The sequence below is a fragment of the Neodiprion fabricii genome, chromosome 4, assembly GCF_021155785.1.
Source record: "Neodiprion fabricii isolate iyNeoFabr1 chromosome 4, iyNeoFabr1.1, whole genome shotgun sequence".
NCBI classification, from domain to species: Eukaryota; Metazoa; Arthropoda; class Insecta; order Hymenoptera; family Diprionidae; genus Neodiprion; species Neodiprion fabricii.
The window spans coordinates 34,109,707-34,123,756 of record NC_060242.1 but is presented as its reverse complement, the minus strand read 5'-3'; the positions used below and the strand labels follow the sequence as shown (position 1 = coordinate 34,123,756).

Genomic DNA, 14,050 nt, shown 5'->3' with positions numbered 1-14,050 from the left:
CAGCTTCTTTGTAACATGTCGAGAGTGAAAAACTTCTATTACGAGATCAAATTAAGGGCAGGCTGCCTTTTGTGTGAAACTTGAAAAAGTTCACGACGTAGTTCGCTAGAAATACTTGTATCGTTGTTAGATTTGCACATTATTTCCAAAACACACGCGTACCTCCATGTTTTTTCTTTTTATTTCGACTGAAATTAGTCATTATTTTGACTCGACGGTACGAAACGGCTATTCCTTTTTTTCTGAAAAATCCGCCATGCGTTCAAACCGATATACTTTCAACATCAGTAGAGGACTCGTACGGATGTGTAAAAATCAGGTCAAGGATTTATGCATTTTTGTTCAAATGATCTTCTTTTGTGCGGTCCAGTCTTGTTCAATTATTGGAAAAACATTTTTTTCAACGTATCAAGATTTAGTTACGTGTTGCTCGATTACCTGCTTTTTCTGTTTTGAATTAACAATTTGTTCTCTTTCATTCTCGTTGATCGTGTTCAATCCGAATACCTAACTCGGTATATATAGAACCCCAAAATGATAGCAATTGCGTCGTAATTGAAACGAGGAGGACTACAGTTGGTTCCAAATTAAACACATGAAATATCCTTCCGTACGTACGAGAGCTTTTAAGCACACGCAGGAACGGTCTTCATCATACCAACCCTGCAGGTTTCAATTAATTCGGCATCTTCATACACGAAATTTCAGTTCCAGGACTATTTGAAAATTATTCAGTCAGTTTCGTTCGTCCAAGCATCACTTTCCAATGTGGCTCTACATGTTCAGGCCCAGACGACGAACGAAACTTCTTATGCACACTGTTCCCGTCGTCCGGTTGGTTGCCAAATTAATACGCGAGCATTGGCAACTAAAACTGGATCAATTCCTATTTACTTCGTCTCTCTGACCTGAAACCACATTTGTACAAAATTGTTTATTCAAGGTTTAGCCGAAGAGCACTTACCAAGATCCTTGTGCTTCACTGTCAAATCAGTCAGTCCGAAACAATTAGTTCAGCTGAACAATTTTCAATTACTCTTTGCCATGGCCTGAAATTGAATTCGGCATCAAATTGAAGTGCGAATGTGCGATGCAAGGCAGCTTAAAGTCGGCTATACAGTAACTGAAATTTCAACATTGCTTTGTTTCGAACAGTTTTGGATTTGGCCTGTGTAAATTTCACTCCTGCCGCACCATGTGGTGTATACAAACACGACGAAGAGAGGGTGGAAAATTTTTATTATTAATAATATCCATGACCGTACTGCAGGGGTTCGAAGTAAAACGCACCGCGAAACGTGGACTTATTATTATCGAATTATTTCTTTCGCGGGAAGATTCCGCTCACGTAGGCAGATGCAGGGTAGCAAAATCCGATTTCAGATTTTCCGACTCGAACTTCCGAGTTTGAAGTAGTTTCCAAGGAGACACAGCATTGGACGGTGCTTTAAGCCCGGTAGTCTCCAGCGTATAACAGGGACAATGGGTTACCCTTTCGGTAGAACAATCCGTTCGCGTCTTCTAATTACAACTCGATGACCCCTCTGGCTCCGGGGGTTCGTCGCTAATGACAAGCTGACAACCTTCGTAAATTCAAATAATAATATCCAATTCGGATTTCGAACTACGGATTCAGTTTCGCGATTAACGCTTTTAAAGCCCTCGGATACCATATTACGTGAAAATATGATGATTTTTTTAATTCTTGAACCACTATAACGGTTTCACCATTAAAAATTTTGAAAGTCTGACCTTGGATTCGTTATCGGTAATCTGAAAAACCTCCCCATACCAGTTTCTACCAAATCGGAATGTTTTTAGATTTTTTTTCACCACATTGGATCTCCATTTTGAGTTTTCCAATCTGACTCCAGATTCGTGATCAGCTGATCAGCCACCTAACAAACTGACGAGTACTAATTCTCACCAAAATCCAAATGTTTTTAGTTTTTTTTCAGCTTATCGAATAAGCCAAATTTAAATTTTGCAAATCTGACTTTAGATTCGTGATTGTTGATCCAACAAACCCTGCGGTACTAATTGTCATTCAAATCCAGTCATCCATCCTTACGATATCATTTTTATTTAATTTTTTCGAATTTTGTTATTTAAATAGTTGAAAAAGTACAGAAACGATCAAAGCCAAAATCTAATCAGTTCTAAGTTTGGAAAAGCCGCCTCGATTGAGACTAAATCATTGAAATTCGGTAACTAGTTCTCGAGATATCATCGGAAAAAAAATTGATCACGTACATACATACATACATACATACGTCAGGGGTAATTCTCTAGACCTTGAAACGTCGAGATCTAGTGAAAAGCCAACTTTTTCGTTTTCGGGGTGATTGCAATAATTTCCTTTTTTTCGCTGAAAACAGAGAAACGGGGAATTAAAAATACACATGTGATAAGGATTAAAAATATCAATAACGAACGAAGCCAGTCTGATTAACGATGTGACGATCCTCATCCGACCGTACAATCTCACCCGATTGAAACCTCTGAACGAGAATCAAAGCCGTTTCGAATCAATACATGTGCCTCTGATATAATAACAGTGATCATAACGAGCATTCGAATGATTGGGAAAAAGTTCCTGCGATTCTTTACTGACGTCACGTCGGTCGTTGAGAGGTTTTCACTCGCGACGAAAAAAGGAACAAAAAGCAAGAAAGAAGAAGACTTAGAATTACGTTGTAAAAGTTGTCAGATTTTCATACACCTGCTATTTTTCAACTTATACTCGTCTGCAATCACGCTGCGGATACCCGAAAGTGCAGATATTGTGAGCTGCAAGGACCTCTGGGGTTAAGTTATCTTCTTTTTTTCCCACCTAGTTATACCGTTCCGCTGATGCCGAATGCTGGAACTGCCAATGCCAATCCTAGATAACGATTGCTCCAACGAGTGTGTAGACGTCGCAATCGGAATTACAAATCACCGTGGAACTATGTGTACCTACCACTTATGCTACGTCGTTCGGATGCTGAATGCTTCCGATGGATCGATATCACCTGTCGGCCCAAGCCACAAATTAGCCAATATATGCACGTATTTATCACATGGTATATAATGTATATTCAACGCCTGCGCCAAGCGGGTATGTGTACAATGTAACTGAGGAAATGGTAAGTCGATTTCCGTACGATATTGCACGCTTTAGAAAGTAATCGAAGAAGAGACGATAGACTTTTGCTCGTTTGCGTATTTTTTGTTTAACCAATTATTTCCATTTCCGCACTCGATAATGTCTTTGCCAAAAATTTACTGAAACTGCAGTCATAAATGGATGAGATGTGTGAAAAGAATTGTTTGTTAATTAAGTTCGTGCATTTAATTAACAGAAGCAGTTCGGGTGCCTTGGGGTCGTTATTGTGGTCTTTCAACCCCTTTGATCTCGAATCATGGGACGCGATCTGGTCGGTAGAATAGCCCGCAGGGACTGATACAACTTCGGTGAACCCAAATAGAAGGTTTTGTCGCGACGGTGGAACGAATATAAAGAGAATATCGGGTACTCTTCGACGATACAACAAGCAGAAACTCCGTTAGTTCTGTCCTGCAAAGGTAGAAGACAGTAAGCGTTCAATTTGTCGTGTCTATGACTATACATTCCCGACACTCATCCCTGATCGCGATTTTTCACATAATTAGCAATCGCTATAGCACCATTTCCCCTCCAGCGGCATCAATCACGCGTCATACGTCAACGGATTGCGAGCATTTGTATAGACGTTTTAGCACGGCTCATTTGGCAGTCTGGTACCCTGGGTGCTTAGTCAAGTGGGCTGTACCCTGCAACGGCTCAACGTCATGTGCCAGAAATAATATCACCGGCTAGTGACGTCAGTTATACACGATAGGTTATGTCGTAGCCGCGAAGTACAACCGAACGATGAATCAGAACCACGTGCCTCCGCGAATTCGTCACACGTGAGGAGACTGACGAAACTTATACAGACTATGTCTAAACAAATCGTTAGATAAGCACTTTGCGTCCAGGAAAATATTCCAGCTACGCACCTCGTTTAAACTTGACGGAATTGATATTCTCAGTAGGTCTGAATCTATCGCTTGTAACAATAAACCGTCTAACGTTGAGTTTTGGTTTTATTCGATGTAGAAACAAGAGTTTTCTGGATTAGCTCATATCCGCCTAAGCTGAGAAAGTGACCGATTGATTCATAAGAACACTGAGACCGGCAACGACGAGGTGTTGACGTCTTTTGAAATAAACTTTACGGACAGTTTGTAGTCGGTTTGATGTTATTAACTGACGCATGACGTCGCAATTACTTTGTACAACAATGTATAGGAAGGTGAATTCATCCTCAAAGGCCCAAGTTTCCTCAAGTTTTCCAACAAACTTGAAGAAGGATATAATATATTCGCAGTGAAGTATTACAGTATGAGGTACAACAGATTCGAGAGGGTCGAATTCAGCTCGGGTGCGTTATGAGATGTGTTGTTCTTTTTTGCCGACAATTGACCAAAAATATAGAAAATCGGAGCTTTCTACTCGATCGGAGAACTCTAGAGGTTCTCCCTCTCCTCCATGATTCTATTTTGATAATACTCAGGATCGCTTCACGAAATATAAATTAATGTAAAATATCAATCAATCTGATCCTGAAATTTTTGATTTCCATACAGTAATGCTGGTCTGGATCAGGACCGAACCGCGATATCAAAACTGACAATTAATGACTTCTTTCGTTTCGGGTAAAGTACCGATAAGAATGCTCGGAGCTCCGATATCAGAATCCATATTGGCGTATCCCCGAGTGGTTTAGCACGCGTCAGAGCATATTTGCGGTCGTAAGAAGGTACGGAAGGGTCTGTGAAAGAGGAGGAGATATTCTGGAAGGTAGTCCAAGAATTCTTCGCGTGCTCCGGGACCAAAGGACATTGAGTCCTCTGATCCTATTAATAAAACAGGGTAAGCACGGGCGTATCCCTCGGCGTGACGTACAGGGTGAAGAAGCAGCTTTCGAAAGCTGCGTGTTCTTTCTCTGCTTCGGTTTTACGTCCCGACCACAATTCCCGGGGTTCCGTATCACCTCAATCGCGATCTTTATACAGCGCAGATCTGATGCGGACTACGGATTTTCACCCGTTTTTCCAAATATCTTCGGTGAGAGAATATTTTTTAAAACAAAGCAAATTTCAATGGTGCATAAGTCTGAATATGAGTTTCAGAGATGATGCCGTCTATCTCATCTGTTGAATCGTGTAACGTACTCTGAAAATCCCACCGTGATATGGCGTGTGTGTGATCGAATTACACATGCGAACGCACAGTTTGCGTTACTGATAAATAAACGCGCGTACCTGATGTTTGACAAGCGTGAATGAAGCCGACAACACATACGAAATTGATGTTGTATCGCTTTGAAATATTGCTACATTTTAAACGAAAGCAGCTTACTTCATCCGTGATCCTGACACTTTGCTTGATTCGTTTTTTGTTTTCACTGACCGTGAGAATTGACGGTTCATGAAACGTTTTTGGGATATCGAATCAAAACATCAATCCTCTTCACGGCGATTGAAGAAAAGTATAATATTCATTTCACGCCGCTTTGCTTTTTCTGTCTGCCACAATTTTATTGTGTAATCGGCAGCATGTAAATTTTTCTTCATAGGATTCAATATCAATGTATATTAGGGTGTATCTTATTTAGGATATTGACGATTTTTTTCCCGCTCACCCTCCAAATCAACTTCAAATAATTTAAAAACAATAGCCTATTCTTTTCAGGTTCTTACCTCAACTCTAACACGTCCCACCAAGAAGGTGGATTTCCCCATTTAAAATACACGTCTGTCGGATAAATTCTCAGCATATATTTTATTATCTGTATTATGCGAAACGAATAATTGTACGACGCTTGAAATTTGGCAATGTCCCTTCATGTATTACAGTTTTCGATTAGAAAAGTGTCCGTCAAAATATCGTTGAGCAAAAATTGAGTTTACCGAAGGCAAATATAATTATCACGTAAAAGTCTCAACTTCGGTATCGAATATGTATGCATAGGATCCCAGGAAATTTTGGACGATAGATCGCAATCTCTTTTGCAGATGACCCTGCTCACTGAGATTAATTAGGCAAAGTTTAGATACGGTGGACGACAGAATAACTAGTTGCGGATTATCCACCGCGTCGAATAAGATACACGGCATCGCCGCGGAAATTTACAGACAGAGTAACGTTCAACAAAGAACATCGGTGAGGAATTTCCCTTAGCGGGGGTCGGCAGTCTCTATTTAAGAAGCTTCAAACAGTCTCGCGACATTTTAACCCATCTTTCAAAGTTAATTGCGTGCCGCTGCTTCTTTGTGACGAGGTAATCTTCGCCTTGGAATTTTGCGTCTCCGATGCGTGGTATTTTCCTCTGTATCCCGCTCAAAGCACCGTGATTTTGGAATCTCGTTAAAGCTTACTCGCCGACGCTGAAATCCTGTGCTGATGTAAATTGCAGAACTACGCGACGTAGCGATATAAATGTGTTACAAAAGTAACTCCCAGTCACGCCCCATTCGTCTATCACATTTTTTCAAGACGCACAAGTATTTAAAATATTACAATAAAACGTCAATTAGTTATAAAATATATTTTCCCCAAAATCCCAGGTCTATTGATTAGTCTGTATAATATTAATATCCTCAATTTTTACCCACAGCCACTGGAGCAATCATTTATCGGGTGAGTGCAGTCAGAAGTGTAAAACGTTCACTAATTGGCCTGTCCGTTCGTTCTATGACGAACGAATATTGAAAACAAGTATAAAATTCACCATGGCGCGTGCAAAGGTTTTATCGCATGGTTGAAATCGGATCGTATTCGTGATATTTACCGTCGCAATGTGCGTACTTATTTTTCAACCGAATATCACTTGTATATAGGAAAAAAAATTAACGTTAGTGGAGAGGACGAATCATCGAAAATTTTTCGTTGAATGTTAATTTCTGTAGTTTGAAATAACTCACTTTTTTCGTTGAGGTAAAGTGCTCGCAAGAACTGCAATATTTAGACACACTTACCTGAAACACAAGAATGAGAAACAAAACATAAGAGTATGCAAAACAACAGATTCTACAGATAATTATTCTAACAACGAGCAAGAATCATGCCGTATAAGGTGAAAGATTGAAATTATAGTAAATCCACGGTGCTTCCATGGGGTAAAATCATATTGGAACGGGCTTTATGCGATATGCGTGAAACGTGGTTAATGGGATGGGTTCATCGGCGGTTTTAGCTTTGTTGCAATAATAGATCGTACCACAAGGTCGAACATCCGTAGGTCTCGGCTTCGGCCCAGCGTGAAAGCTCTAATCATTCCATCCGATTTAGCGTTCAAGTTACGGTCGCGCGTATTGACCGTGCACGATGTATACAGTGATAGAGATTTAGCGTGTCTCTTATTTTAGCGCCGCCCGCGCCGGTCGCATAGAAATGGCCGACAACCTCGTCGTTATCCAACTATCAAATACGTGTCAGTTAATTCACGCGTTTCTGGCTGTAAGCCAGAGTAAATACCTACTCTAAAGCCATTATCAGCCCGTTCTTACGGAACCACTTGACTGTCGCAAGAGAATTGAAACTAGAACAAAATTAATCGTAAGAAGAGCGATATAATTCTCGCAGAATTCTCTCAATGCCTTACGTGCAATTTTTCAAATCGAGCCGGAAACTTTACCTGCTTTGGTCACCTCGTCAACGATGGATACGCGAACAAATGTTTCCTCGTTACCTTTGTACGTTACACAAATTGACAGCGTTTGAGACCCCTCGCGGCGTTTCTAATCCAACACGCGGTATATCGCTACATTATCAAGACAAAGGACAATATTACGTAGGATCACAACGGACTAATGATTAATTCAGGACTGTACACCAAAAGGTCCCGAAACTGGGTTTACCGTACCGAACAGTGTTATTTGTACTCTTTCGTTACAAGTCTGGGATTTTTTTTTTTCCATTTACCACCTTGCCGCAAAAGTGTTTCTTCGCTTGTCGTTGAAACTATAAAGATTCCATTAAGATTCTAGTGTGGCCGTAATCATTTGACCCACATGTTCACGGCGCAAAACTACTGCGGTTACCGTATCGGCTTCATTACGTAAAGTAAAGTTGTGAGTAACTAAATGGTCGATAAGCATACGCGATATGTATTTTTGCCTTCGAAAACAGCTCGCTTATAACTAAATACCGGTAGGTATATGCGGATAGGGCGGTTATAAATTCGCTGTTTTTCAGACGCGCATTATTGAGATGATATCGCACCTTTCTACGAGATTGATCGTTAGATAACTCCCGAGAACGTGCCAAGCTGTCTGTATGTTGATGAACCCGCCAGCCACTAGCCCCATAAGAGTAGAAAATGTGCTGGATTCGTTGCATAAAAATTGCCTTGATCAAATTATCCGTTATAATCTTTTTTCACCCTTTTCGTTGCTCCTGTTTGCTTAACCGCTTCGTTTCGCATCGAACGTATAAATTTCTTGCACGGGGGTCCGGCGTTTTAAATTTCCGTACAATTTACACTCGTAGGTGTTAATATACCGAAGCAAGGTGTCGTTGAATCTCCGCCCCAAATTGCGTCGTTATCCGTAGATGGTTGAAAAATTATCAATTTCGTGCTACTTATACAATGTAATAAATATTCCGTTGCACTTTCTGCTTTTGCAATAGAAATATTAAAATAATATTTAATTTGGATACGTCAGCTTATAGTTGGGCTGCAGATGAGTCCACTCACGCTTATAGCTGCCCAGGCGACGAAACAAAAGTCCTAAGTTTTGCATATTTTTAGAATGTTTTAGCATGACAGATTTACCGGGACAGCTCCTCGTATCGTTAAAATATATGTCATGCATTATGCTTTCAGAAAAAAAAGATGTCGGTGAAACTTTAAAAATAATAACATGTTTTCAAACCGCGAAGTGAAAATACCTATAGATATATTCGGTACGCCTGCTCATTCTAGCTTTCGCCTATAGTTCACCATGTTCGTTTTGCCATCCGCTAGAGACACCTAAATCATGATTGGATTGACCTTTCGACGACTCCCCGAGGGGCGGATGAATCGGGGATTTCATTTCAATGAATTTCGACGCTAATGATAATCACGTTATACGTATCTCTGCACAACGGATAACGTAAACATTTGTTTTAAATCTATTAACGATCTTGCAATATGAATATCACACCACGTGACCAAAGTCGAACCGATTAGCGGCTCACAATCGAGAGTTTTCTCAGAACGCATATAACAATATTCATACATAACATGCGAAATAGCTACGGTTGATTCCTATTATTGCAGACTTTACCGATGAGACGCAGTTTCTGAAGATAAATAAAATACGTGCCAACTTCTGTGGCCATGAAAAAATAATTCAGTAACGGAATATTGTGATTGTTGTGCATACGTGCATAATAATTATTAAACAATACGTCTACGTGTAGGCATGCGGGATGCACACTTAATTTTTTCTTTTTCTTTTTTTAACTCTATCGTGAAAGCATTACAAACGCTGAGTAGCTGAGAGCGAATTGTACAACGAATTAGCTAATTAGTTAGAATCTATATCATCCATTTGCGCCGTATGGAATTCGTGTTTGCGACAAGTGCGATGACATCTATATGGCCGCATTAAAGTTTTGTCTACGGGGAATATGCACCTCGGTGATAACTGTAGTAATGAGATTTCCCCCGCGTGCAGATGCGCGCGAGCGCTTATGAAACACACGAGAGCAAAGAATGATATTCTCAAATAGTATTTCTAGATAATTCTTTGAAAATAAAAAGCTCGTGTCTGGATTTCATTTCCAACGCAATTACCATTGGTGCGTTCACCAAGCGCCTTGGGCAATACACTGCGGAAAGAAGTTTTTCAACGAAGCAAAACTGTTATTTTGAATTACTTCGAGTAAGCCTGCGATACGATATGGGCGTGTAATTTGAAAAGTTGTTGTTCTTTGTTTTTGTTTCATTACGAGTAATAAAAATATCGCTGTAAATCCATAAAACGAGAGAGAGAGAGAGAGAGAGAGAGAGAGAGAGAGAGAGAGAGCAAGAGAGGGACCGTTAAGAGTAAGCACGGAACAAGCTTGCAATGAATAATAAAGGTCATAATTGAAAACCGTGTATGCTTGTGGTGCTTTCATGGGAAATAAGGGTATAAAGCAGGCACGTAAAAAGTAGAAAATGCAACACGTGATACAAGTTTCTAGTTCAAGTTTCTAGTGGAGAAAATTATGGCTCGCGTATGCGAGAAAAAATTTATAACAATACAAAAGCATTCGTGAACTTAATTTCAGGGAAATTTGATCACGCATCCAGCCGAAGCAAGATTCAAATCTAATTGTAAATACTCGATGGAAGGTTGAAGAATTCCGCAAAGGTAATTGCGACACACCGTGTTTCAGATCAAGCAACAATCCTTTGGATACTGTACTTATACTTGTTGGCAGGGGTTTAGCCAGCTGATGAAATGCCAATTGCGAAAGATAAGGGACGCGACACGTGAGCTCGTTCGAAATTCGACGAAAGCGGTGAAGTTCAATTTGCTATCGAGTACTAAAAAGTCTACACTACTCACTCTAAAAAGACCTCCGAGTCGCTTCTAGGTAACACCAACCTCGGCAGTACGACAGCCTTCTTCCTCCTGGTCTTCAGCGTCGATTGCATCGTAAACTGTAGAAGGTCCGGAGTTTGAGCAGGCGAGTGGGGGCTGAGGATCGTGATCCTTCGATCACTTCCACCGGGACTGGTGAGCGAGAAGACTCCAGACGACGGTGGCAGACTGAGATGTTGAGGAATCTTCCGTTCCGTTCCAGTATTGGCAAACAGTCCGCGCCTAACCTCGGCGTTCAAGCTCTCTTCTCTCTGCAAGTTCTCGCTGCTTCGCGTCTCCATTGTCACGATCCGCCGCACATCCTTTTCCGACGATGTTAAAAAACTCCGATGGTGACTCCTGGACGTCGTGTGGGTCTCCGAGGAGGAGGAAAGCGATTCCAAGGACTTTCGGTCCTCGCTGTAACGCTCGTCGGCGCTCAAGAAATTCCTCGAGGTACGAAGGCCCTCCATGGACCTCGCAACGACCAGGCTCGTGCTCCCTGTGGTGAGTAGCTGCTGCTTCGGTATTATCTTTACTTCCGGTTCGTATTCTTCCTGACTTGAGCTCGATTGAGGACTCTGCGTCGAAGTGACAAAGAGCCCTGCCCTGTTACCACAAAACTTGGACGAAACAGCCTTCGCCTTTGATCTCGAGGTGGAGGCGCTCACTTGAATCGTGGCCGTCGACACCCTTGATGGATCGGACTTTCCAGCCCGCGATTTTCGCGTCGGACCGGATATCCGGATGCCCTTTTCGTCCGTAACGATTGGGACGCTTTCCTCATCCTTTGGAATATTTTCCACCTCGCTTTCGGAGTCGTATTCAACCGTGTCGGACTCGTCGGCTGAATTATGCTGCCCGGATATTCGACTTAGAAGCAAACTCGAGGTCACCGTTTTTGCAGAACTCGCTATTGTCTCTTGGACGTGTGTCGTCACCCTGGTCATTTCCGTCTGCCGTCCCTCGACGTCGTCTTCCTCCATTGTTGTCGAAGCTACTCAAAACTCAAAGGAAAAGATCGGTTCACCTTTCTGACTGCTATTTTTTTTCTCGTAGTGTGTTGTTCGGAATACGAAAATTTAGGTGAGATAATTCGAACAACTTTTGAGGGAATAATTCGTCAGAAAACCATCTGAGCGTTGCTCTTCATCTCGTTCTCAATATCCTTGCGATGGCAAGTTTTTGTTTGCGTCTCAGACCCGAGAATTTTGCTCTCGGCTTCGCGTTCAACGATTAATTTGATTTCGCTGTATTGTACTTGGAAAATTTTCCGATTCTTCTTTTTAGAACTTTTCAACTGTGTACCTAAGGAATGTTGGCTCGTTAGTCCTTCGGAGACTGATGAATTTCCTTGCTCCGACCTGTAGACCTTTAGCTGAAAATTAATTAACCGTGTGGAGACAGAGTTTTTCATTTCACTTAAACTGCGTGTCCGGAGTCATGACCAACAAGAAAAGAAAGAGCTTTTGAACCACGGGTCGAATCGCTCTCTGTCTGTAACTCTAGAATTTAATCCTCGGATGGTGGTGGAAGTGAGATTTTTTTTACAACCTACAAGCCATTTACCGGAGAAATAATCTGCTACCCAGAATTAGAACCATCGATTTTTCCTGTCGAAGACAAGAAACATGTTCGTTACATTTTAAAGTGCTGTTAGGTAAGTCAGTTGATCGCGTAAAACGAATGCGGGGAGCGCGTATTAGTCAAACTATATTACCGGCTGTCCAAAATCAGGACCATCAATTTCGCCTGTCAAATGCCAGAAATATGGCGGTTATATTTCAAAGTGCTGTTAGGTGAGTCGGTTCATTGCTTGAAACGAATGCGCGGAACGTTTACTAGTCAAACAAGAAAGTTTCCTCTGGCATTCACGGCGACGTAGGGAAAATTGTAACCGTATCATACATAAATACGACTTCTGACGAAGGTGGGACTCTTTGATTTACTCTTCCATTCTAGAAATGATCATGAGAGCTAAAAAAAAAAAAATGCAAAAACAGAACATGGTAAAAATCTCAAAGGTATCTCAGTTGTTTACGGTTAGAGAGGTAACCGCCTCAAGGACGACAGTTTTAATTCGGAACTCGTTGCAAGTTGCTTTGGGTACGTTTTCCCGCTAACTTTATCTTTATAAATATCGCTTGGCTGAAGAACCTCTCGGCACCGAAGTTGAAGGCATGAATAGTCGAGTGGCAGGCCGCCCGGAGAGAGCTGGTGTCGTGTCACTGTGGACGAAGAGTAGGTACGTACCCAGCTATGCTTTGGGGATGACGGGATAACACCAGGTCCCGGTTACAGGGGGAAAAAATTTATTGACCCGGGCTGTCGACCTCGTGAATACAGCGTTGGAACGAAAACGCGAAACATTAGGTACCTCAACTTCGTAGAGATAATTTTAGTCCGTGATCGGTGTAAGCAATTTTATGATTAATCGGGTGTGTTATCGGTGACCTTTTTCAGTGTCGACAACAAGATTAATAATCTAACGTAGCACGTGCGTTCGGACGGCATGTATGGTTTCTTGGTTCATTTATTCAATTCCCTTTTCAGCAAAAACTCCCAAAGCTTCTGCCATCTTATCATTATTATATTATCCTGTGACCTACTTTTGTATACCGTGGGAAACCATTCCACTTCCCGCATTTCCATCGATTCACCGACGAGCGGGAAAGTCAGGTGTTAGAATCAGCTAATTTTATTCAAATACCTTACGCTTTGAGTGCTTGATTTGTTTAAATCCATATCTGAAGCTTTCTGCTGCGGCCCGCTGATTGGTTTCGAATTCAAATACCTTTCTATTTGCAGAGTCAATATAATGCCGAAGATATGTGTATCCTTCGATACACATATCGAGTGTCTTTTCATTCCGTTCACTACCCAGTGGATCGCGGAATAAAGAAAACTCTTCGGCGAAATAAATTGCTTCCCATACCTTCAACGCGCTCTCTGATAGGATCTCCGATCGGTACGCTTTTCGTATTATCGTAAATTTTTTTATTATTATTAAGTGACGAACAAGCGGCCTAAAATTTTGTCAATGTGTGACACCGAGTTCGAAAAGGTGATACTTCGAGGGTAGTTTGCATCCCATAATGGTAGAAATTCCGGTGAAAATTTGCCAACTGTACAACGAATTGAAGGGTGTAAATGATAAATCACTTGCTATTCAATACTGCTTGTAAAGTATTTAATGTCAGTGACGAAATATTCCCGACCGCAGAGCTCTTAACGAGGCTAAATTTCGGATGAAAGAACGGCGCGTGGAATTCGTTTAAACTTTTAGCGTGGCTTTATAAACTTTGCCACGAGAGTCACGTAAATTAGGTTCGTGGTTGAACGCGTAATTTAATTTGTAACGTTCACGTAAACGTAATTCCTATAACATCTAGTATCCTGCCGCGCAGTTCTGCACGGTGTA

At 41.4% G+C, this 14,050-nt stretch overlaps 1 protein-coding gene across 10 annotated transcripts in view; it reads right to left on the bottom strand.

Moving 5' to 3' along the window:
- LOC124181131 (cAMP-specific 3',5'-cyclic phosphodiesterase) overlaps nucleotides 1–14,050 on the bottom strand; it is a 276,361-nt gene that overhangs the window by 114,029 nt on the left and 148,282 nt on the right. For 4 of the 10 annotated variants that reach the window (XM_046567377.1, XM_046567378.1, XM_046567379.1 and 1 more), the window contains exon 2: nucleotides 10,615–12,007. The exons of the other annotated variants lie outside the window; for them this stretch is intronic. In XM_046567377.1, coding sequence (XP_046423333.1) covers nucleotides 10,615–11,615 — 1,001 coding nt within the window. In that variant the 5' untranslated portion in view covers nucleotides 11,616–12,007. The remainder of the gene's footprint in view (nucleotides 1–10,614; nucleotides 12,008–14,050) is intronic. 10 annotated transcript variants of the gene reach the window in all.